General features: G+C 40.2%; 1 protein-coding gene across 1 annotated transcript in view; it reads right to left on the bottom strand.

Moving 5' to 3' along the window:
* Positions 1-7,675: 7,675 nt before the first annotated feature.
* LOC143768264 (uncharacterized) overlaps positions 7,676-24,695 on the bottom strand; it is a 59,715-nt gene continuing 42,695 nt past the window's right edge. Inside the window, exons 40-78 of the mRNA XM_077256958.1 lie at positions 21,209-21,219; positions 20,726-20,940; positions 20,487-20,630; positions 20,222-20,378; positions 19,671-19,698; positions 18,640-18,754; positions 18,107-18,199; positions 17,733-17,796; positions 17,549-17,647; positions 17,302-17,405; positions 17,074-17,212; positions 16,462-16,580; positions 16,232-16,381; positions 15,984-16,154; positions 15,590-15,899; positions 15,434-15,504; positions 15,254-15,341; positions 15,066-15,183; positions 14,468-14,591; positions 14,245-14,381; positions 13,636-13,891; positions 13,309-13,551; positions 12,852-13,028; positions 12,303-12,448; positions 12,126-12,216; positions 11,648-12,037; positions 11,406-11,532; positions 11,197-11,315; positions 10,678-10,874; positions 10,189-10,372; positions 9,944-10,109; positions 9,360-9,793; positions 9,074-9,277; positions 8,857-8,982; positions 8,607-8,777; positions 8,394-8,498; positions 8,121-8,216; positions 7,906-8,037; positions 7,676-7,811 (exon numbers count right to left, since the gene is read on the bottom strand). Coding sequence (XP_077113073.1) covers positions 7,797-7,811; positions 7,906-8,037; positions 8,121-8,216; positions 8,394-8,498; positions 8,607-8,777; positions 8,857-8,982; positions 9,074-9,277; positions 9,360-9,793; positions 9,944-10,109; positions 10,189-10,372; positions 10,678-10,874; positions 11,197-11,315; positions 11,406-11,532; positions 11,648-12,037; positions 12,126-12,216; positions 12,303-12,448; positions 12,852-13,028; positions 13,309-13,551; positions 13,636-13,891; positions 14,245-14,381; positions 14,468-14,591; positions 15,066-15,183; positions 15,254-15,341; positions 15,434-15,504; positions 15,590-15,899; positions 15,984-16,154; positions 16,232-16,381; positions 16,462-16,580; positions 17,074-17,212; positions 17,302-17,405; positions 17,549-17,647; positions 17,733-17,796; positions 18,107-18,199; positions 18,640-18,754; positions 19,671-19,698; positions 20,222-20,378; positions 20,487-20,630; positions 20,726-20,940; positions 21,209-21,219 — 5,836 coding nt within the window. The 3' untranslated portion in view covers positions 7,676-7,796. The remainder of the gene's footprint in view (positions 7,812-7,905; positions 8,038-8,120; positions 8,217-8,393; positions 8,499-8,606; positions 8,778-8,856; positions 8,983-9,073; positions 9,278-9,359; positions 9,794-9,943; positions 10,110-10,188; positions 10,373-10,677; positions 10,875-11,196; positions 11,316-11,405; positions 11,533-11,647; positions 12,038-12,125; positions 12,217-12,302; positions 12,449-12,851; positions 13,029-13,308; positions 13,552-13,635; positions 13,892-14,244; positions 14,382-14,467; positions 14,592-15,065; positions 15,184-15,253; positions 15,342-15,433; positions 15,505-15,589; positions 15,900-15,983; positions 16,155-16,231; positions 16,382-16,461; positions 16,581-17,073; positions 17,213-17,301; positions 17,406-17,548; positions 17,648-17,732; positions 17,797-18,106; positions 18,200-18,639; positions 18,755-19,670; positions 19,699-20,221; positions 20,379-20,486; positions 20,631-20,725; positions 20,941-21,208; positions 21,220-24,695) is intronic.

Here is a 24,695-nt window from a genome sequence, read left to right as displayed (position 1 = left end):
TATCTATCTATTATCTATCTATTATCTATCTATCTATCTATCTATCTATCTATCTATCTATCTATCTATCTATCCATCTATCTATCTATCTATCTATCTATCTATCTATTATCTATCTATCTATCTATCTATCTATCTATCTATCTATCTATTATCTATCTATCATCTATCTATCTATCTATCTATCTATTATCTATCTATCTATCTATCTATCTATCTATCTATCTATCTATCCATTATCTATCTATCTATCCATCCATCCATCTATCTATCTATCTATCTATCTATCTATCTATCTATCCATTATCTATCTATCTATCCATCTATCTATCTATCTATCTATCTATCTATCTATCATCTATCTATCTATCTGCGCTCTCTGTTATTCTGTGACTATGAGTTTGTTCCTTGCTATCTATGATCTGTACATCTATTCTCTGTGTCCTTCCGTCTTACTCACAGGGACCCTCTGAGCATGCTGTGGCTTGGTGGTAGTTATACAGCTGTGTGGGTGTTTGCCCCCCAATACTAATGCTCCGATGTGCAGCAGAGTAGAAGCCATATGTAAATAAGACTGGAAGTGCACTTGGGGCGTGTCAAGCCCCTGAACTCAGGCTCCACGCCCCCTGAGCACTTCTGTCTGATTTGCATGTGTCTTCTATCCTGGATTTTTTTCTGCCTGGCACCTCAGACATCATTTTATTCCACTTCTGCCATGTACCATCTTGCTGACGAGATCCCTTTTTGGTTATTTCCATTTCCTCACATCTGCGCTGTGGTTTCTGTCACTCTGGCGCCTCCTGACTGACCCCATTGACTTGTAATCGCGTCTTTTATCTTCCTTGTTGTTTTGATGACGGATGGCATTCCTCAGATGTGTAATGTGAGATTATTTACAGGATTACCCTAATGAAATAGGCCTGGTAATGAGGCCATTAACCTCCTTCATGGCAGGCGGTGGTGGTATGGCCTGAGGGGGGCGCAGCGCGACGACACCTGGTGGCTAAACACATCTTTCATAAATAACAGTGAAAATGTTGGCCTGTAGAGGGCAGTACGGGCTCAGCTCACCATTAAATCAATTAATAAAGAAATGGTATCGAAATTGTCGAGCCGTACAAGTAGGGTTTCTCATAACAGAAAGTTTAGCAAATTTCATTTTTTTTCTTTAGAAAGTTGATAAATAGTGATCGGCAATTGGCCAGGTACATCCAACTAATTAAGAAAAAAACAGATTAAAAAATAAGTCAGTGCTGACCCCACCCCTGAGCATGTACCTTCCAATCACTCGCTGATTCAATTTCTGTCATATCTTTTAAAAATATAGAACCTTTAAATATGGAGCATAAGCTAAAATTGATCAATAGTGAATGACAGTAGGCCTGGTATGTACAAGAGATTAATAACAACAGATTAAGAGATGCGTGTTGGCCCCGCCCCTGAGCATCTACCTTCCAATCACTAGCTGGCTCCTGATACACTTTAATTCAGTATCTGTAATATCTTTTAAAAATACAGATCTTTTAAATAGGAAGCAAAAACTAAATTTGATAGATATCATACAAATGATATAAAGTTAAAAAATTATAGATAAATGACCACCAGACCCCACCCCTGAGTATGTATGTACCAATCACTGATTTCTGATATAATTAAATTTAGTATCTATAATACCTGTAAAAATATAGCTCCTGTAAATACAAAACAAAAACTACATTTGATAGATACTTGTTGTGAATTTGGATTCTGGGCTCCCCCGGTGGCCGCTTGTGGAATTGGACTTGTCATCCTCCTTCCTGTTTCACCTGGTTCCATCAGTAGTGGGTGTCGCTATTTAAGCTCATTTCTCTGGTGGTTTCTTGCCGGTCAACAATGTTATCTGATGCCTCTCAGTGCTTGTTCCTGCTTCTAGACAACTTCTAGATAAGTTGGACTTTTGTCCATGTTTTGTTTTGCCTATTTGTTCCAGTTCACAGCTGAAGTTTTGTTACTGTGTCTGGAAAGCTCTCGTTGATCAGGGATTGCTACTCTGGTGTTATGAGTTAATGCCAGAGTTTAAGGTAATCTCTGGATGGTGTTTTGTTAGTGTTTTTCTGCTGACCATGAAAGTATACTATCTGTCTTCTGCTATCTAGTAAGCGGACCTCAAATTTGCTAAGACTATTTTCCTGCTGCGTTTGTTGTTTCATCTGAACTCACCGTCATTATATGTGGGGGGCTACTGTCTTCTTTGGAATATTTCTCTAGAGGTGAGCCAGGTCTTATATTTCCCTCTGCTAGCTATTTAGGTCTTAGGCCAGAGCTGGGCATCTAGCGATAAATAGGAAATGCTACCTGGCTATTTTTAGTTGCGCGGCAGGCTTAGTTCATGGTCAGTATAGTTCCATCTTCCGAGAGCTTGTCCCTCTATAGGCTTGCTATGATCTCTGCCTGCAGAGATCATGACAGTTTGACCGGCCAATAAAGTGTTAAAGACCCAGGTTGAGAAAGGAGAGTTATAAGAAGTCTGCTGGAATTTTTTTTTTTTTTCCTCCAGTCTGCCTTGCTGCAGTCTTTTTTCTCTCTCTCCTCCTAATCTCTGTATGCTCTGTGTGCACCTGACAATAATGGATCTCCAGAGTGTAACTGCGGGTTTGAATAATCTCATCACGAAAGTACAAAATTTACAAGATTTTGTGGTACATGCTCCGGTATCTGAGCCGAGAATTCCTTTGCCGGAGTTCTTCACAGGGAATAGAGCTAGCTTCCAGAATTTCCGAAATAATTGTAAGCTTTATTTGTCCCTGAAGTCTCGTTCAGCTGGAGACCCTGCTCAGCAGGTTAGGATTGTTATTTCCTTGCTCAGGGGTGACCCTCAAGATTGGGCCTTCTCATTGCCAGCAGGGGATCCTGCGTTACGCGATGTGGATGCGTTTTTTCTGGCCTTGGGCTTGCTTTATGAGGAACCTCATTTGGAACTTCAGGCAGAAAAAACTTTGATGGCACTATCTCAGGGGCAAGACGATGCTGAAGTTTTCTGCCAAAAATTCCGTAAATGGTCTGTGCTTACTCAGTGGAATGAGTGCGCCTTGGCGGCAACTTTCAGAGAAGGTCTCTCTGATGCCGTTAAGGATGTTATGGTGGGGTTCCCTGTGCCTGCAGGTCTGAATGAGTCCATGACAATGGCTATTCAGATTGATAGGCGTCTGCGGGAGCGCAAACCGGTGCACCATCTGGCGGTGTCTATGGAAAAGACGCCAGAAAGTATGCAGTGTGATAGAATTCTGTCCAGGAGCGAGCGACAGAATTTTAGACGGAAGAATGGATTGTGTTTCTATTGTGGGGATTCTACTCATGTTATATCAGCATGCTCTAGGCGTACAAAGAAGCTTGATAAGTCTGTTTCCATTGGCACCATTCAGTCTAAGTTTATTTTGTCTGTAACCCTGATTTGCTCTTTGTCATCCATTGCCACGGACGCCTATGTTGACTCTGGCGCCGCTCTGAGTCTTATGGATTGGTCCTTTGCCAATCGTTGTGGTTTTGATTTAGAGCCTTTGGAGACTCTTATTCCTCTGAAGGGGATTGACTCCACCCCATTGGCTAATAATAAACCACAATACTGGACACAAGTAACCATGCGTATCAATCCGGATCACCAGGAGATTATTCGTTTCCTGGTGCTGTATAATTTACATGACGATTTGGTACTGGGATTGCCATGGTTGCAGTCTCACAACCCAGTCTTGGACTGGAGAGCAATGTCTGTGTTGAGCTGGGGATGTAAGGGTATTCATGGGGACTTACCTTTGGTTTCTATTTCGTCGTCCATTCCCTCTGAAGTCCCTGAGTTCCTCTCTGATTATCAAGACGTCTTTGACGAACCCAAGCTTGGGTCGTTACCTCCGCACCGTGAGTGCGATTGTGCCATAGATTTGATACCGGGTTGTAAATATCCAAAGGGTCGTTTGTTTAATCTGTCTGTGCCGGAACATGCTGCTATGCGGGAATATATAAAGGAGTCTTTGGAAAAGGGACATATTCGTCCATCTTCTTCTCCCTTGGGAGCTGGGTTTTTCTTTGTCTCAAAAAAAGACGGCTCTTTGAGACCATGTATTGATTATCGGCTTCTGAATAAGATCACTGTTAAGTATCAATACCCATTGCCATTGCTTACTGATTTGTTTGCTCGTATAGAGGGTGCTAAGTGGTTCTCTAAAATTGATCTTCGTGGGGCGTATAATTTGGTGCGGATCAGGCAGGGGGATGAGTGGAAGACCGCATTTAATACGCCCGAGGGCCACTTTGAGTATTTGGTCATGCCTTTTGGTCTTTCTAATGCCCCTTCAGTTTTCCAGTCTTTTATGCATGATATTTTCCGCGATTTTCTGGATAAATTTATGATAATATATCTGGATGATATTCTGATTTTTTCTGATGACTGGGACTCTCATGTCCAGCAGGTCAGGAGAGTTTTTCAGGTTCTGCGGTCTAATTCTTTATGTGTGAAGGGGTCTAAGTGCGTTTTTGGGGTCCAGAAAATTTCCTTTTTGGGGTATATTTTTTCTCCCTCTTCCATTGAGATGGATCCCGTCAAGGTGCAAGCTATTTGTGACTGGACTCAGCCCTCCTCTCTTAAGGGTCTTCAGAGATTTTTGGGCTTTGCCAACTTTTACCGCCGATTTATTGCTGGTTTTTCGGATGTCGTTAAACCACTGACTGATTTGACCAGACAAGGCGCTGATGTTGCTAATTGGTCCCCTCATGCTGTAGAGGCCTTTCAGGAGCTTAAGCGCCGTTTTGCCTCTGCCCCTGTGTTGCGTCAGCCTGATGTGAATCTGCCTTTTCAGGTTGAGGTTGACGCTTCGGAGATCGGAGCTGGGGCAGTGTTGTCGCAGAAAGGTTCCGACTGCTCCGTCATTAGGCCTTGTGCCTTCTTTTCTCGCAAATTTTCGCCCGCAGAGCGGAATTATGATGTTGGGAATCGGGAGCTTTTGGCCATGAAGTGGGCGTTTGAGGAGTGGCGCCATTGGCTCGAGGGGGCTAGGCATCAGGTGGTGGTATTGACTGACCACAAAAATTTGATTTATCTTGAGACTGCCAGACGCCTGAATCCTAGACAGGCGCGCTGGTCTTTATTTTTTTCTCGCTTTAATTTTGTGGTGTCATACCTACCGGGTTCTAAGAATGTTAAGGCAGATGCCCTTTCTAGGAGTTTTGACCCGGACTCTCCTGGTAATTCTGAACCCACAGGTATCCTTAGGGAGGGAGTAATTTTGTCGGCCGTTTCTCCTGATCTGCAGCGGTCCTTGCAAGAGTTTCAGGCGGATAGACCGGATCGTTGTCCGCCTGATAGACTGTTTGTTCCGGATGATTGGACCAGCAGAGTCATCTCTGAGGTACATTCTTCTGCATTGGCAGGTCATCCCGGAATTTTTGGTACCAGGGATTTGGTGGCAAGATCCTTCTGGTGGCCTTCCCTGTCACGAGATGTGCGAGTCTTTGTGCAGTCATGTGACGTTTGTGCTCGGGCCAAGTCTTGTAGTTCTCGGGCTAGCGGACTGCTGTTGCCCTTGCCTATTCCTAAGAGGCCTTGGACACACATCTCGATGGATTTTATTTCAGATCTGCCTGTTTCCCAGAAGATGTCTGTCATCTGGGTGGTCTGTGACCGTTTCTCTAAAATGGTCCATTTGGTTCCTCTGCCCAAGTTGCCTTCTTCTTCTGAGTTGGTTCCTCTGTTTTTTCAGAATGTTGTCCGATTGCACGGTATTCCTGAGAATATTGTTTCTGACAGAGGTACTCAATTTGTGTCTAGATTTTGGCGGGCATTCTGTGCTAGGATGGGCATAGATTTGTCTTTTTCATCTGCTTTTCACCCTCAGACTAATGGCCAGACCGAGCGGACTAATCAGACCCTTGAGACATATCTGAGGTGTTTTGTCTCTGCTGACCAGGATGATTGGGTTGCTTTTTTGCCATTGGCAGAGTTCGCCCTCAATAATCGGGCCAGCTCTTCCACCTTGGTGTCCCCGTTTTTCTGTAATTCGGGGTTTCACCCTCGATTTTCCTCCGGTCAGGTGGAATCCTCGGATTGTCCTGGAGTGGATGCGGTGGTGGAGAGATTGCATCACATCTGGGGGCAGGTTATGGACAATTTGAAGTTGTCCCAGGAGAAGACTCAGCGTTTTGCCAACCGTCATCGTCGTGTTGGTTCTCGGCTTTGTGTTGGAGATTTGGTGTGGTTGTCTTCTCGTTTTGTCCCTATGAGGGTCTCTTCTCCTAAGTTTAAACCTCGGTTCATCGGCCCTTATAGAATATTGGAGATTCTTAATCCTGTTTCTTTCCGTTTGGACCTCCCTGCGTCCTTTTCCATTCATAACGTTTTTCATCGGTCGTTATTGCGCAGGTATGAGGTACCTGTTGTACCTTCAGTTGAGCCTCCTGCTCCGGTGTTGGTTGAGGGTGAGTTGGAGTACGTTGTGGAGAAAATTTTGGACTCTCGTGTTTCCAGACGGAGACTCCAGTATCTGGTCAACTGGAAGGGTTACGGCCAGGAGGATAATTCTTGGGTCAATGCATCTGATGTTCATGCTTCTGATCTTGTTCGTGCCTTCCATAGGGCTCATCCTGGTCGCCCTGGTGGATCTGGTGAGGGTTCGGTGCCCCCTCCTTGAGGGGGGGGTACTGTTGTGAATTTGGATTCTGGGCTCCCCCGGTGGCCGCTTGTGGAATTGGACTTGTCATCCTCCTTCCTGTTTCACCTGGTTCCATCAGTAGTGGGTGTCGCTATTTAAGCTCATTTCTCTGGTGGTTTCTTGCCGGTCAACAATGTTATCTGATGCCTCTCAGTGCTTGTTCCTGCTTCTAGACAACTTCTAGATAAGTTGGACTTTTGTCCATGTTTTGTTTTGCCTATTTGTTCCAGTTCACAGCTGAAGTTTTGTTACTGTGTCTGGAAAGCTCTCGTTGATCAGGGATTGCTACTCTGGTGTTATGAGTTAATGCCAGAGTTTAAGGTAATCTCTGGATGGTGTTTTGTTAGTGTTTTTCTGCTGACCATGAAAGTATACTATCTGTCTTCTGCTATCTAGTAAGCGGACCTCAAATTTGCTAAGACTATTTTCCTGCTGCGTTTGTTGTTTCATCTGAACTCACCGTCATTATATGTGGGGGGCTACTGTCTTCTTTGGAATATTTCTCTAGAGGTGAGCCAGGTCTTATATTTCCCTCTGCTAGCTATTTAGGTCTTAGGCCAGAGCTGGGCATCTAGCGATAAATAGGAAATGCTACCTGGCTATTTTTAGTTGCGCGGCAGGCTTAGTTCATGGTCAGTATAGTTCCATCTTCCGAGAGCTTGTCCCTCTATAGGCTTGCTATGATCTCTGCCTGCAGAGATCATGACAGATACTATACAAATGATTAAAAACTACAAATTATAGATAAATGGCCACCAGACCCCACCCCCGAGTATGTATGTACCAATCACTGACTTCTGATATAATTAAATTTAGTGTCTATAATACCTGTAAAAATACAGATCATGTAAATACAAAGCATGAACTAAAGTTGGAAGGAAATAATTGGCAATGGACCCCTAAACCTGCCACATGCAACTGATTTAAGACAACCAACTAGAGGTAGGTGACCTCAAGACCCCACCCCTGAGTATGTATCCACCAATCACAGAGGCAAATTCTTTTTTTTTTACAGATTTATTTGCACCTAGAGCTAAACATACATATTTAAATACATGGAAGCTTTACAGCAGGGCCCATATTATATGGACGTCTTCTGTAAATTACGGGGTGTCTTCTTTACTCTTCGGCTTTCTAGAAAAAAAAATAAAACGAGTATTAATTTCAGCACATTCGATAGGTGTGATGAATATTTGTTCAATTAGGATGAGACCAGCTTAAGACCTACCTTGCCGATGTCACGACTCTTGGCTCGTAGTTTGTTGACTTGTGATTCTGCAATGTCAGCACGTTCCTCGGCCTCTTCCAGCTCATGTTGAGTCTTCCTGAACCTAGACAGGTGAACGTTGGCTTGTTCCTCCTAAAATATTAAGATTTTTTTTTTCAGAGAAAGTTTTCTTTTTCTTTTTTTGTGTGTCCTTGGGTGGTTTATTTTGTACTTACAACATCTTCTGCTTGTCTCTTGTAAGCTTTGACTTTGAGTTGTAGCTTGTCGACTAAGTCCTGAAGCCTTAAAATGTTCTTCTTGTCCTCTTCAGACTGTGAAATGAAAGAGGAAAAACGTTTTAAGAATTAATTTCCACTGTTTATTTCTACATTCTCTGGAAACTTCGAGCAAAGTAAATTCTGTAAATGTTTAATCAATTTTGGGAGCCTTTTATAAATATCCCATTTGACTTGAGGAAATCCCTGGAAAACAAACTGAGATTGACAAACCTGGTAGGTAAGTTCCTTGACTCTTCTCTCGAATTTGCGCACACCCTTGATGGCATCAGATCCCCTCCTCTGTTCTGCATCTAGCTCGTTTTCAAGTTCTCGCACCTGTAATAGATTACAGGTATTATAAAAGTTCTGCTTTTGGGTTAATTCCCTGGCCGATATTACTTTTATTTTGCCTTTATCATGGAATTTAAGAAAATATGGACTTACCCTGGCCTCAAGTTTCTGCAATTGCTTCTTGCCACCTTTCATAGCCAGCTGCTCAGCTTCATCAAGACGAAGTTGAAGGTCCTTCACTGACTGCTCAAGGTTCTTCTTCATCCGTTCAAGGTGAGCACTGGTGTCCTGTTCCTTCTTTAGTTCTTCGGCCATCATGGCAGCCTAACAAATCACAAAGTTAAAAATTAATACCTATAACTTTTGTTTCAACTACATTGTTCAATGGCTTATGGAAATTTACATCTGTGATGGCCTTCTTAGCCTTGTCTTCTGCATTCCTAGATTCTTGGATGGCTTCTTCTACTTCAGTTTGCAGCTGAGAGACATCAGTTTCCAGCTTCTTCTTTGTGTTTATAAGGCTGGTGTTCTGTTGCAGTAAAGACAATTTTATTACATTTTGAATATTATTTTTTTACAATTATTAAGAAATTTCTGAGAAGACACAAAATCTTTTTCACCTGGGAGTGAAGCAGCTGGACACGCTCAGTGACATCGAGAAGCTCCTGTTCTGCCACCTTGCGTGCACGTTCTGTCTGTTCTAGGGCGGACCTCATCTCTTCAATTTCTGCATTCATGAGGTTGTTTCTCCTTTCAGAAATAGCAAGCTGTTCCTTTAAGTCTTCATTACCCCTAATTGCATCATCAAGGTGTAGTTGGGCATCCTAAGTAGGAAATCATTTATTACGTTACCAAGTTGGACATTTTGTCCTAAATCCTAGTTACAGCCATCTTTAAATATCTTACCTTCAGTTGTCCCTGCACATTCCTGAGTTGTTTCTGGGCCTCTGCTGCTTGGCGGTTGGCATGGCTCAATTGGATCTCCATCTCATTAAGGTCTCCCTCCATCTTCTTCTTCAGTCTCAGAGCATCATTCCTGCTTCTAATCTCAGCATCCAAAGTGCTTTGCATGGATTCCAAGGCTCGCTGGCTATTCCTCTTGATTTGCTCAATCTCTTCATCTTTCTCTGCAATCTTTCTTTCAATTTCAGATTTGACTTGTGTCAGTTCAAGCTGCACCCTGAGAATCTTAGCTTCTTCATGCTCTAGTGAAGCCTCAGCTTCTTCCAAGGATGACTGAAGTTCAGACTTCTCCTGTTCTATCGTTTTCTTGGCCTTTTCCAGTTCATGAATTGTTTTTCCTGATTCTGCAATTTGTTCTGTCAGGTCTGAGATCTCCTCTGATTAAAAAAAAAAATAATAAAAAAGAATTAAAGAAACCACTGAGTTCAGCCTTCTTGAAGACATCCATAAATTGGCTAGGTGCTAGATTTCTGGGAAGACAAACATTAATATGCCATCTTGCCATACTCATTAGGCTGGTTACTTACGTTGGAGGTTCTTGTTTTCCCTCCTAAGAGTCTCGAGCTGGTCTAATGCCTCTTCATATGAGTTCTTCATCTTGAAGATCTCAGTGCTAAGTGACCTAGACTCTTTTAGGGAAGCCTCTAATTCAGCCTGAGCCTCCTCATATTTTTGTTTCCATTCTGCCAGCACCTGAACATCAAAAATATGAATTATGCAAAGGAATTGCACAATGATCACTCAAATACAGTGACCAATGTTGAGGACAAACCTTGTCAAAGTTCTTCTGCTTCTTATCCATGGCAGCACATGCTGCATTTGAACGTTCTACATCCACCATCAGGTCCTCAACTTCACCTTGAAGCCTTTGCTTGGTCTTCTCAAGAGAGCCACATTTTGAATTGACAGCCTCAATCTGTTCCTCTGCTTCCTGGAGACGTTGAGCAAGCTTCTTCCTGTGATACAATTCGATGGAAGATGGTTGATGGTGGAACACTTGTCAATGAACAGTCATATACATTTCAACAGGTACAATTGTTCAAAAAGGCCATAAATATCTTAATATTCTGTAAAGGCCACATAGATGGCTGAGAGCAATGGTTGTTATAGAAGCCTCGAAAAATGTGTCTAGAAACAACCATTTGTGAATCCAACGCATGGGAAAATACAGTCAAATATGACCATTTTTTATCCTCTGTCTGCCTAGACCTGACAACTAATGTTCCAGTTTTTGAAATGTAAAATTCATGATGGAACCTACTTTGCTTCTTCCAGTTCTTCAGTGCGCTGGATGGCGTCGGTCTCATATTTTGTTCTCCATTGTGAAACCTCACTGTTGGCCTTAGAGAGGGAACGTTGAAGTTCTCCTTTGGCTTCCTGTTCCTCTTCATATTGCTCACGGAGTAGATCACAGTCGTGGCGGGCAGACTGCAGACCGTGAGCCAGGGCATTCTTGGCCTTTAAAAATAATAACAAAGGCTCATCATTAAAATGTGATTAGATGATACCATTCAACCTAAGATGTTTGCTTATCGCCTCAATTATTTTACCTTAAAGGGGTTCTCTGGGTCAAGAAGTCATCAGGACTATTCATAACTACATTTCTTTAGTAATTTTTTTATATTTCTGGAGAAACCCTTTATGGTCTTAAAGAGACTTTTTTAGTTACTGCCTCAACGTCTTCCGTCAGTCGGCCACTGTCATCTTTGGGCATAACTCTGCCCTACACAACCACCATCACGTACACTGAAGTGTAGAAACAAATCAAAGTGCCCTGTACCTTAGTTTCCTCTTCAAGTTGCCTCTTCAGCTCCTCAATTTGTTGTGTGAAAGCTTGTTTCCCTCTGGAGAGCTGAGAAATGAGTGATTCTTTCTCCTCAAGCTGGCGACTGGATTCACCTTAATGGATAAATTAACAGCATGCCGTTGGTACATTCAGCATTGCCTTTCGGAAATTGGTAAAGCGTTTAGTTTTCCGTAGACTTTTACCATTCTCTGTTTGAAGACGAGCTTTCTGTGCGTTAAGATCATTGATTATTCTAAGGTGCTCTTCTTCTTTAGTTTTAATATCACTGTATTGGTCCTCAATGGTTCTGCACATTTTCTCAAAGTTGGCCTGGTGCAGAAAAAAATGAAAAATTAATGAATTTTTCATTCGGATAAACCAAAGCAAAAACAGATATGAGAACTTTAAGCAAGTCATCTAAATCACCATGTGAATATGCACTTACCTTGGATTTAGAGACAGATTCCATGTTGCTGGCGAGGTCATCAATCTCCATCTTGAGTTCACTCTTCTCTTTTTCCAGTTTCTGTTTCACCCGTTGTAGATTATCGATTTGTTCTCCAAACTCAGCCATGCTATCGGCATGCTTCTTACGGAGAGCAGCGGCAGTAGCTTCATGTTGTAAGGTGGCTTCTTCCAGGTCACGGCGCATCTTCTGAAATTCGGCCTCACGCTTCTTGTTCATCTCAATCTGAGCAGAGGTTGCACCACCAGCTTCTTCCAGGCGCTCACTGATCTCCTCAAGCTCTCTTGAGAGGTCAGCACGCTGCTTCTCAGCCTTAGCACGAGCTGCACGTTCTGCCTCAATTTCCTCTTCAAGTTCCTCAATACGAGCCTATTTTTTTATTTGAATACAAAGCAAATGGTGAAGAGATGTAAAATATGAATCTTGGTCACATTCAAAGAAAACATCAAAATTGTACCTGAAGCTCCTTAATTTTCTTTTGTAGCTGAGCACCAAGTGCCTGTTCATCCTCAATCTTACTCTGGAGCTGACTGATTTCAAACTCCTTCCTTTTTTGCGGAAAAAATAAATTACATTTAATATATTTAATCCAGTCTATGATCCATTTCTGACCAGCATTATTTTTGCATCTCACTTTTTAACTTTTTCATCCAGTTGTTGTTTATCATTTTCCAAGTCCATTGTAGACTCCTGAGCCAACTTCAGGTCACCTTCCAGCTTCCTCTTAGCCCTTTCCATGTCCATGCGAAGCTTCTTCTCTTGCTCTAGAGATCCTTCAAGCTACAATTAATTGAAAATTTAATTAAGAAGTCTTAAAAAGAAAATCATCAGAGTAAATTGGGCCATTTTTTTTTAAACGCTCACAATAAATTTGATACAATTCTTCAGTTTCGTAAAGTCAGAAAGTTAATTCAATACCTCTTATGAACAAGTGTAGATTTAAATCAACATATTTTAAAGGTTTTTACCATGCCCTGTTGGTACTATGTCCGACTTTTCACAAACATGGTACAAAATTCTAAAATCGATTGCAATTTTTTTTGCATGCTTTTACCCAAAATCCAACATTTTGGTTCTTAGTTCGAATGAAAGACTGGTGTAAACTGTCCAATAATTGAAAAACAAAACACTGAAAAGATTATGACCTTTAATATTTTATATAACATGAGTTCATTTTACTCACATCGTCCACTTGTTGCTCCAGCTTGGTTTTGGCCTTCGTTAGGGTGTTGACTTTGTCCTCTTCAGCTTGTAAATCATCCAGGGTTTGCTGGTGAGCTTCTTGGAGAGCTTTCTTCTCCTTGGTCAGCTTAGCAATGCTTTCATCTAGAACTGCCATCTCTTCTGTTAGATTTTTCACCTTTGCATTGGAAACATTAGAAGCTCTTAAAAAATAGGTCCATGGTAACTGGGTTATCCTATTTCGACAACCTTTTTTCTCTGTGCGTTAAAACACAGGAGCTTGTAAATTAGTTCTTCTCCAGAATTAAGAAAAACCTACATCCAATGTCAAATCCGTAAAAGATCTTTGAAACATGGTATTAACTCAACTAGACAAAAAACATCGATAGACAGTCATTTCAAGGGTACATGCATCTCATCAGTACAGGGTACAGTACTGGTTCACTGTTATTAAATACCTTATTCTCTGTGGCGTGTTTCTCCTTCTCTACTTTGGCCAATGTTAGCTCCAGATCATCAATGTCCTTTTTCAGTTCAGAACATTCATCCTCCAGTTTCCTCTTCTTGGCAGTCAGTTCAGCATTAGATTCTTCTTCATCTTCTAGCCTCTCATTAATCTCTTTGATTTTGGCTTCCAGTTGAATCTTGGCTTTGATGAGACCTTCACATCTCTCTTCTGCATCTGCCAGGCCCTCTGATTCCTGTGAAATGGATTTAGGGAACCAAATTAAGCTTAACTCTTCCAAAACTCAGTGGAAAACAGATGCAAAAGATTCATGACTTACAGATGCCACTTGGAACTGCAGATCATTTTTCTCCTGGAGAATGGAGACCATTTTCTCCTCCAGCTCCTTTCTCTTTGCTTCTGACTTAGCAAGAGCTTCCTTTGTCTTCTCGAACTCCTCTTTCATGTTGGCCATCTCTTTCTCAGATTCGGCGCTCTTCAGAAGAGGTTTGATCTTGAAATAAAGTTTCATCCATGGCCAAGTTTTGACATTCATGAAAGCTCGGATGTTGTACTGAATGCAGAAGATAGACTCTCTAGAAATGAAGCATATTCATATCACAATCATAGTTCATTGAATGAAGAAATTGTATTATTCTAAGACTGGCCAAACATATTAGACAGCTTTCCCTTTCAACTCTCCCATACCACATGTACTATTGGCTTGGCCAAGCAGACATGTGTTCTCAAAAGGGAGATGGGATTAAGCTGCTGCCAGAAACCTCTGGTAGAAGCTTATGCCGCTCAGAACTGTTGGATGGTGCATTTTGAATCCACTTGCTCCAAACTTCCTTCTCTGACATTTGCTGTTGAGCCAGAAAGCCAATTGTAGGTCAATCCGGGCAAAATCATCATAATTACTGTAATTCAAAACTCAAAACTACAGTACCTCCTCTCCATCATCTTCTGGAACTCAACTCTCATGAGGTATCCTCTGCACATAGCCTGCGTACGAGTGATCAGTTGTGCCAACTTATCATCTCGCATCTCCTCAAGGGTACCCAACAAACCAGCCTTGAAGAAGACCTATAAACCACAGAAATTGACATAAAATGAAGTATTTCTAAGACAAACCCCCATAATGTTAAAAGATATAATAAAAAAAAGAATACCTTGGTGTGTCCAAATTTGTATTGTGTGTGGTCAATGTCAATAGATCCAAGAAGTTTCTCAGCAGCCTTCTTGCTGTCAATGAATTGCCCTTCTGGGATAGCGCTGGCGTTCAGAACCTTGTAGCTGAAGACATGGTATAAATTGTTTGATTGAAGTTAATTTCTACTCATTACTTTCAATTTGAATGGCAAATATCAGTAGGGGGAAATGTTTAAAGGGAATCTGTCAGTAAGAACAACCTTCCTAAACTGCCTATATGGACGTAGGTCACAGAAAGTTGAATAAAATGATATCTATGATCCAATGTTTTATTCCAGAGAAATCCATGTTTTGTTCTATATGTAAATGAGCTGCTAACATTTATGGGCTCCCCTTTAATTTAAAATACTTTCTAGAGGCGGAGTCTCAGGGAGATCTATGTCCAGCCCATAGATCTTAACAGCTCATTTACAGATAAGAAAAACAAGGATTTCTCTGGAATAAAACGTCAAATCGCATATATAATAGTATCACTTTATTCAATTTTCGATGACCGACATGTCCATATAGATGACTTAGGAGGGACAATCCTACTGACAGATCATCTTTAATCCATACCGTTGTTTGAAATCAGCGTAGAGGATTCTGCTGGGAAATCCTTTCCTGCAAATTCTGATGCCTTCAAGCACACCATTACACCTGAGCTGGTGCATGACCAAGTGATGATCCATAGCACCTAGGGAGACAAAATAACTTGAAGATCTTCAACTAAGAAGATTTCTAACTAAAAATGAAAAAAATCCTACCTGGGGTCTTGGTTTCATTGGGGATCAGACAACGTACAAAGTGGGGGTGGGTGCTTCTCAAGTTGGTCATCAGCTTGTTCAGATTTTCCTTTAAGTGTATGAATTATATTCATGAGAAAATCCAATATCAAGTAAAACCACATATCTATAACCATTTGTATAGAAAACATCTATATTTACCCTGAAAAGAGCAGACACAGTCTGGAAGGAGGAGCCCTTCTTCTTAGCACCTTTTTTGCTTCCACCACTTTCTAAAAAAAAAATGATTTAGTTGTGTTTTATTTTGTGGTTGTGATATTAGATATGTTGCCTACAGTAGTTGTGCGTTAAATATACCTGCTTCTGCAGAAGCATATGAAGAATACAGGAAAGAGAGAAGCTTCACTGAAGACTTCTGGTAGAGCCCAATGACAGTCTCGTTCAGCGGGTCCTTGTTCTTGTCCAGCCAGCCAGAGATGTTGTAGTCCACAGTCCCAGCGTAGTGGACCAGGGAGAAGTGAGCCTCGGCTTTGCCTTTGGCCGGCTTCGGCTTCTGGAAGTTGTTGGTCTTGCCGAGATGTTGATCATACAGCTTGTTCTTGAAGGAAGTGTCGGTGGCCTTGGGGAACATGCACTCCTCTTCCAGGATGGAGAAGATGCCCATTGGCTAATGAAAGATGAAAAAATATTTACCAATATTGTACTCATATCACTTGCATGTAATTTTTTTTTTTAATTATGCATCGTATACCTTCTCAATCAGCTCAATGCAGGCGGCCAAGTCCATGCCGAAGTCAATGAACTCCCAGTCGATTCCTTCCTTCTTGTACTCCTCTTGCTCCAGGACAAACATGTGGTGGTTGAAGAACTGCTGCAGCTTCTCGTTGGTGAAGTTGATGCAAAGTTGTTCCAAGCTGTTGTACTAAAATAATTCTCAATATTAATAGTTATATTAGTTTTACATTTGTTCAGTTTGTCACGGGAAGTTAGAATACATACATCAAAGATCTCAAAGCCAGCAATATCCAGTACACCGATGAAGTGTTGTCTTGGCTGCTTAGTGTCCAGCTGCTGGTTGATACGGATGACCATCCACAAGAACATCTTCTCAAAGACGGACTTGGCCAAGGCACCAACTGAGTTGTTCACCTAGATGAGAATGATAACCAAGTCAGTTTTTCGAATATTTTCCATAGGGAGATCATTCTACAAAAAATTCCAGGACTTACCTGCTGGACGGTTTGACCTTTGGTCACAAATTCATTTCCTACTTTGACTCTTGGGTAGCACAAAGCTTTTAGGAGATCAGCTGAGTTCAGACCCATCAGATAGCCAACCTTGTCAGCCACTATAAGACACATGAAACCCTTGGAGATAAACCAATTTGAGTGTCGCTAAGCATGCATTTGCTTACTTTAAAGGAACTCGTAGACATTAGATGAATGCTGACTAATTTTAGCAAGGTTTGTGGACCATCTAATGTGTATAGGGGCCTCTTGATTCTACTTAAATCGGGTAGTTGGATCTAAAAGTGTCCATTCCTTTTGATCTCAGTGACAGAAATGTATGGTAGTAGCTCATTCATATCTCCATGCTCAGCCAAGCCATGCATGAATGCATTTGAGGTAGTTGGGTTACCCAGCTATTGCGGAGAGCTGTATGCCCACTATTATCTCTCCACCTTTATCTCAGGAGGATTGCAAAATATATGGCAGTTATAAAATATAATACTGAAAATATTACTGAAAATTATAGCAACGGGCAATAGTCTGGCATGAAGACCACCTAACGCTACCTTGTTATAACCGGAAATCATAGGCTAAATATCCCCCACTTCTTACCTTCTGTGCCGTCGGGCTCGGCCTGCTCCTCTCTTTGCTTCTGCTTGAACTTCATGTTGCCGTAGTGCATGACCGCACCGGTCATTTTGTAGATACCGACCTTTTCATCTGGATTGAACCCCAGGATGTCAATAGCGCTCTGTTAATGAGAGACAGAGCATTTCTGTAGTGATATATCATATAGATTCCCCAGTGTGTATATGTGATTAGACATTTCTAAACACTTACATCTGTGGCCATCAACTCCTCTTGGTCATCGATGCTGGCCACTGTGATCTCACCTTGGCTCACAAACGGGAAGTCGTATGGGTTGGTTGTGATCAGAAGCATGTCTGAAAAAGAAAAAGGATGAATTGTTGTAGCTGGTGATCTTTCTTATAGACATTGACAGTATTTATTTTGATTATATGATTTGTGTTCAGTACACCATGAACTGGAGATTTGGGAAATCACCAAATAGTGGTCATTAACTTACCGATCAACTCTGGTCTCTTGTTGGACATGATCTGGTAGAAGATATGGTAGCTCCTTTCAGCAGACAGCTGGAATGTTACTCTGGATTTTTCCAGAAGATCTAAAATGGTCAAAGGTTGGATCCATTAGGGAATTATCGAGATTCATGAAAATCTAAAACATTTGTCTTGGCCAGGCAAACTTACAAGTTTCAATGTCAGCAGAGGCCAGCTTTCCTGTAGTGCCGAAATGAATTCTGATAAATTTACCCTAAACGTCAAAAAAAACTTTATTGAGATGCTAAAATATTCCAAGATACTGGACAATCACAATGTAACAATCCTAAGAAGATGTTTCAAAGAAGATCATGTTATGATTAGGTTAGCCACACTCGATGAATTCAGCTGGATCAACACATCAAATCAATATTTAGAAGTTTTTCTACCTATGTTCGACTGGAATATGTTGTTAAAAAGTATTGGTCATGCTGAATTCCACCATGTCTGATCCTTTGTTCCCAAGATACAGAAGCTTACACCAATGGTGTCTTTCAGCTGCTTGTTTTCGAACTGATACTTACAAAACGGGAGGAGTTGTCATTCCTCACAGTCTTGGCATTGCCGAAGGCCTCTAGCAGTGGATTGGCCTGGATGATTTGATCCTCCAGAGTTCCCTAAAATGGTTAATAAAACAGTTTTCTATTTTATTACGTAATGGTTTACATCCTCACCTTCTAAAAGGAGAACCAAATGGAACAGAAAAAATTGGGCTAGTATTTAGGAACTGGTTTTAATATTGCGAAAATATGGAGAGACGTGTTGCTTTCCATACTGGGTGGCGTGAGGATAGAGAGATTGCCTTCAAAGGCTTCAGGTTTTCCCTTTGATAATAATGATAAGTGAAAAATCAATCAAGATACTCGCCAATCTTCTATGACCTCCCTCTTCGTGTCAGACTCTTAATAATGACTTTATCAAGGATCATAATGAAGCCTCAATTAAACATCACTGAAAATTATTTACGATCAGTGACTTCCAACGACTCAGGAAGACAAGAAAAAGTCTTGATGTTTGCAAAGTTTTTTTAACTGATAGGAGAAGATGGGATAATTACCTGTATCTTTCCAGCTGGCTGTTCTTTTTTCTTTGTGTCGCCAACTACCGCAATTGTTGCAAAGTACTGGATGACACGTTTCGTGTTCACAGTCTTCCCGGCACCAGATTCTCCACTATGGAATGCAAACAGGGTTAGCTTAATGTTCACTTAGGCTAATTATATCTATACTTGATTTGTAGAATATCTCCTTAATACAACCCTAAACATCCATTTTCATTTTTTTTAAATGGCGTTTGGCTCGATCTTGATGGATGAGCGCTCTGTAGGAAAATCGGTCTCGTTCAAGCCTAGATAGGTCCACCATTGTCTTCTCCATCGTTATCTTGATAGTATCAAGCCATTGGGTTGCTGGTCTTTTTCTTTGCCTTATTCCTTCTATTCTACCGACCATGATGTCCTTCTCCAGTGATATCTCCCGTATGTTGTGTCCAAAGTAGGCAAGTCGTAGCTTGGTGATCCTTGCTTCCAGTGACACATTTGGCTTGATTTGTTTGTTCCTCTTGCCATCCATGGTATTGATAACATCCTTCTTCAGGACCATATTTTGAAGATGTCGTTTCTTGACATGGTCAATATTAGTAAATATTTTGCCTCTGGTGAAGAAATCTATAGGTTTATTTTTGGGTTTGAGATCGCAAGTTTCGTCTTCTGCCTTGTTTCTTTATTATCCAGGTTTTGCATCATTCATTTTACACTGGCAGATTTTGGCTCATCATCGAACCTCGATCAACTACATACAAGTTGATTGGCGTTAGTTTACTAGCTCATTCACATGGGTCAATACAAACTGATGAGAACAGAACGGTTGATAATACTGTGGTTTTGTCCCTGCCTTGTCTCTCAAGTTGGTCATCATCGCCATGCCTTCAATCTCATGATACTTTGAACGGTCAAACCCAACTGATGCCAAATGATATGGCCAATATTGGTAAATATTTAGCCTTCGATGATGGAAATGATAGGTTTATTTTTGGGTTTGAGATCACAAGATAACCTGTTATAGTTAAGGATATGGAGATTGTACTCACGTGATCAGGATAGACTGGTTGTCACGATCTAAGATCAGAGAAAGAAAATAAATATCTATTATAAGAAGATAGAAGTAACATCATCTCAAAAACCTAAACATGAACTAAATTCCCAGACAAAATAGATATTTGACGCATTTAATGACTATACATAATAAATAGCTGGACTAACACTAAGAACTGGAGATTGATCTGAAACCTCAATAAAAGTTGACTTATGCCTTAAAAGTAATATGTGAAATGATACGCCCTTGATTAAGGCTGAAATCATCAAATTTTTTGTAAAGCCGCCCGAATACGTCCAGTAGCTGTTGGCCAACCGGCATTTCTCCTGACTTTCTCATACACATAGGTAAATGTACACATGTTCTTAGTAGGATGACAGGAGTAAACCTCAAAACAGTGGTTTAAGGATTGGATAGGCTGAAACCCAACTGCTGATTTCTTCCCTAACCCTCAACATGTGCCAATGGGGAGATGTCCAACCAGTATCACCAGAGTCATCAGGTTGTGCTGACCTGTGTATGGTCACCTTTATAGTTAATACTCACCGGTCAACATGAACTGATAGGCGTTATCAGAGATGGAGAAGATGTGTGGTGGGGCCTCCTGACGCTTCTTGCCTCTGTAACCAGCCACTACCTCGGGGTTGTACACAGGCAGCCACTTGTAGGGGTTGACTGTGGCACAAAACAGCCCAGAATAGGTCTAAAGAGAAACCGGAAAACGTAAGGAAAAAAATGTAGACAATTTTAGAGAATATAATAAAAAGGTAAAGATTTTTTTTCATCAAGCATGGACTTTTATGAGACGTACGTAGATCATCCAGGCTGCATAACGTTCTTTGAGGTTATACAAGACGGCGGGTTCATTCAAATGGGTCATCATGGCCATGTCTTCAATCTTGTCGTACTTTGGGGGGTTCATGGGGAAAACTTCATCGTCCTTCACTGTTACAGTCTGTACCGGAAAAATAGACAATTGGTAGGATGTCGTGGTTCGCTCAAGGGTCCTCTGCTTTCGATGTAATGGCATCCCTTTCAGTGATTACTTACGGTGTTGTCTTCCTTCTTTACGGTCACTTTACCGCCTTCTCGGCTTTGGATGACCCCTTTTACGTACATCTCTTTTTGGTCAATCACAAAGTAAGATGTTTTGGCATCAAAGGGGCGATTTTGGGCCTCAATTCGTTCCTTCTCAGTTTTTCTGAGGTACTGGGCAGCCTCGCCAAAAACGGCCATCTCTGCGTCACCACTCATGGTTGCGGTTTCTGTGTGACCAGGATGAAAATACATAATAATTAGGTGCAGTTTTTTAATGGGGTCATCCAGGACTTTGACATTGATGGCCTAGACATGTGCTGATTTGGATTATCTATATCGGATCCGTGTCAATCTGAGGAACAGTTCTAGAAATGTTTGAGGAAATGTATCCTTTAATTGGGAGCATAGGTATATCAAGTGGTACCGAATTACGGCACTCTGCGGCCCAGGTGTGATGGTCCACCAACTTCCATGCCTTTGTTTGCATCTACTCACCTTTAGCACGCCTTCAAGATGTCAAAATGAAGACCACAAAGTAACAAGAAGACGAAGCTGGAAAATGAGAAAACATTTGAATATTAGATTTTTATAGTTTCATTGTTTAAAGCTGAAAGAAAACACAAGTCCATCGAGTTCAACCTTCAATATAATCTAACTGGATTAGATGGGTAAAGCTGGTAGGTTCCTATGCAGAGCGCAGTAGTCATGATGAGTTTGTCCTCAGCTGCTGCCCTCTGCATAGGCAACAACTGAGATTACAAAGTTTCTCAGTTTAATAACCTTGACTTTTTATTATGGTTGCTGCCTATGCATAGTGCAGCAGCTGATGACAAACTGATGTAAGCTGTCGCACGCTGCAAAGTCAGCAACTGAGGTATCAAAAGATAATTCTACATATATATAGATATTTCTACACATATACAGTATATACTTCTACACATACACATAGATAATTCTACATGTGCAGATAGATAATTCTCCCAATACACAAATAGATATTTCTACATATAGATACTTCTACACACATATAGATATTTCTACATATAGATAGCTCTAAATATACACATAGATAATTCTACATGTCCATAGATAATTCTACATATAAATAGAAATTTCTACATATGCATAGATAATTCTACACGTACATAGATAATTCTACATGTACACATAGATAATTCTACATGTACACATAGATAATTCTACATGTACATAGATAATTCTACACGTACACATAGATAATTCTACATGTTCCCATAGATAATTCTACACGTACACATAGATAATTCTACACGTACACATAGATAATTCTACATGTACATAGATAATTCTACACGTGCACATAGATAATTCTACATATACACAGATAATTCTACACGTACACATAGATAATTCTACACGTACACATAGATAATTCTACATGTACACATAGATAATTCTACATGTACATAGATAATTCTACACGTACACATAGATAATTCTACATGTACACATAGATAATTCTACATGTACATAGATAATTCTACACGTGCACATAGATAATTCTACATATACACAGATAATTCTACACGTACACATAGATAATTCTACACGTACACATAGATAATTCTACATGTACACATAGATAATTCTACATGTACATAGATAATTCTACACGTACATAGATAATTCTACACGTACATAGATAATTCTACACGTACACATAGATAATTCTACATGTACACATAGATAATTCTACATGTACATAGATAATTCTACACGTACATAGATAATTCTACATGTACATAGATAATTCTACACGTACATAGATAATTCTACATGTACATAGATAATTCTACACGTACACATAGATAATTCTACACGTACATAGATAATTCTACATGTACATAGATAATTCTACACGTACATAGATAATTCTACATGTACATAGATAATTCTACACGTACACATAGATAATTCTACATGTACACATAGATAATTCTACATGTACATAGATAATTCTACACGTACATAGATAATTCTACATGTACATAGATAATTCTACACGTACATAGATAATTCTACATGTACATAGATAATTCTACACGTACACATAGATAATTCTACACGTACATAGATAATTCTACATGTACATAGATAATTCTACACGTACATAGATAATTCTACATGTACATAGATAATTCTACACGTACACATAGATAATTCTACACGTACACATAGATAATTCTACACGTACACATAGATAATTCTACATGTACACATAGATAATTCTACACGTACACATAGATAATTCTACACGTACACATAGATAATTCTACACGTACACATAGATAATTCTACACGTACATAGATAATTCTACATGTACACATAGATAATTCTACACGTACACATAGATAATTCTACACGTACACATAGATAATTCTACATGTACACATAGATAATTCTACACGTACACATAGATAATTCTACACGTACATAGATAATTCTACATGTACACATAGATAATTCTACACGTACACATAGATAATTCTACATGTACACATAGATAATTCTACACGTACACATAGATAATTCTACACGTACACATAGATAATTCTACACGTACACATAGATAATTCTACACGTACATAGATAATTCTACATGTACACATAGATAATTCTACACGTACACATAGATAATTCTACACGTACACATAGATAATTCTACACGTACACATAGATAATTCTACACGTACACATAGATAATTCTACATGTACATAGATAATTCTACATGTACACATAGATAATTCTACACGTACACATAGATAATTCTACATGTACACATAGATAATTCTACACGTACACATAGATAATTCTACATGTACATAGATAATTCTACACGTACACATAGATAATTCTACATGTACACATAGATAATTCTACACGTACACATAGATAATTCTACATGTACATAGATAATTCTACACGTACACATAGATAATTCTACATGTACATAGATAATTCTACACGTACACATAGATAATTCCACATGTACACATAGATAATTCTACACGTACATAGATAATTCTACATGTACACATAGATAATTCTACACGTACACATAGATAATTCTACACGTACACATAGATAATTCTACACGTACACATAGATAATTCTACATGTACATAGATAATTCTACACGTACACATAGATAATTCTACATGTACATAGATAATTCTACACGTACATAGATAATTCTACACGTACACATAGATAATTCTACACGTACACATAGATAATTCTACACGTACACATAGATAATTCTACATGTACACATAGATAATTCTACACGTACATAGATAATTCTACACGTACACATAGATAATTCTACACGTTCATAGATAATTCTACACGTACATAGATAATTCTACACGTACACATAGATACTTTTTTTTGTTTGTAAATTGTTCCTATAGAAGGATCCCCTCCGGACCGGTCTGATGATGAAGCCTTAACTTTGCTTTTTTGTGAAATCGCTAAAAAAAAAATATCAAATTCCAAGAAAATCGGAAATATATTTTCACAGATTATGGAATCCAGAGAAAAAAACAGTAATGCAGGGGGAGCAGTCCCAGTGTGTCCCACAGGGGGCGGTGTGGCGCAGTGCTTACCTCTAGGTGCAGAGCCGGAGGATGCCGCCAGCTCCATCCACACCACTTTTATAGGCGCCCATCTGCTGCCCCAGCACATTCAGGCTCTATATTTGGTAAATCAGTCTCAGCCGCAGCTGTAAAATGTGTCGAGGCTTCGATTTCTCGTCTGTTTCGGCCCGGTGAAATATTATTGGCTGGAAGTTTACACAAGACCATATGGGCAAATCATTAATGGAAGGGAGTGATGGACAGTAAGTGTTGGTGACGGCTCTCCAGACCGCAGACAGGCACTGAAACAGGAGCCGGCGGCAGGGAAGACGGGCACAGGATGGTGAAGAGACAGGGAAGATG

The sequence above is a fragment of the Ranitomeya variabilis genome, chromosome 4, assembly GCF_051348905.1.
Source record: "Ranitomeya variabilis isolate aRanVar5 chromosome 4, aRanVar5.hap1, whole genome shotgun sequence".
NCBI classification, from domain to species: Eukaryota; Metazoa; Chordata; class Amphibia; order Anura; family Dendrobatidae; genus Ranitomeya; species Ranitomeya variabilis.
Note: the sequence above shows the minus strand (reverse complement) of the source record. Positions and strands in the feature narration are given on the sequence as shown.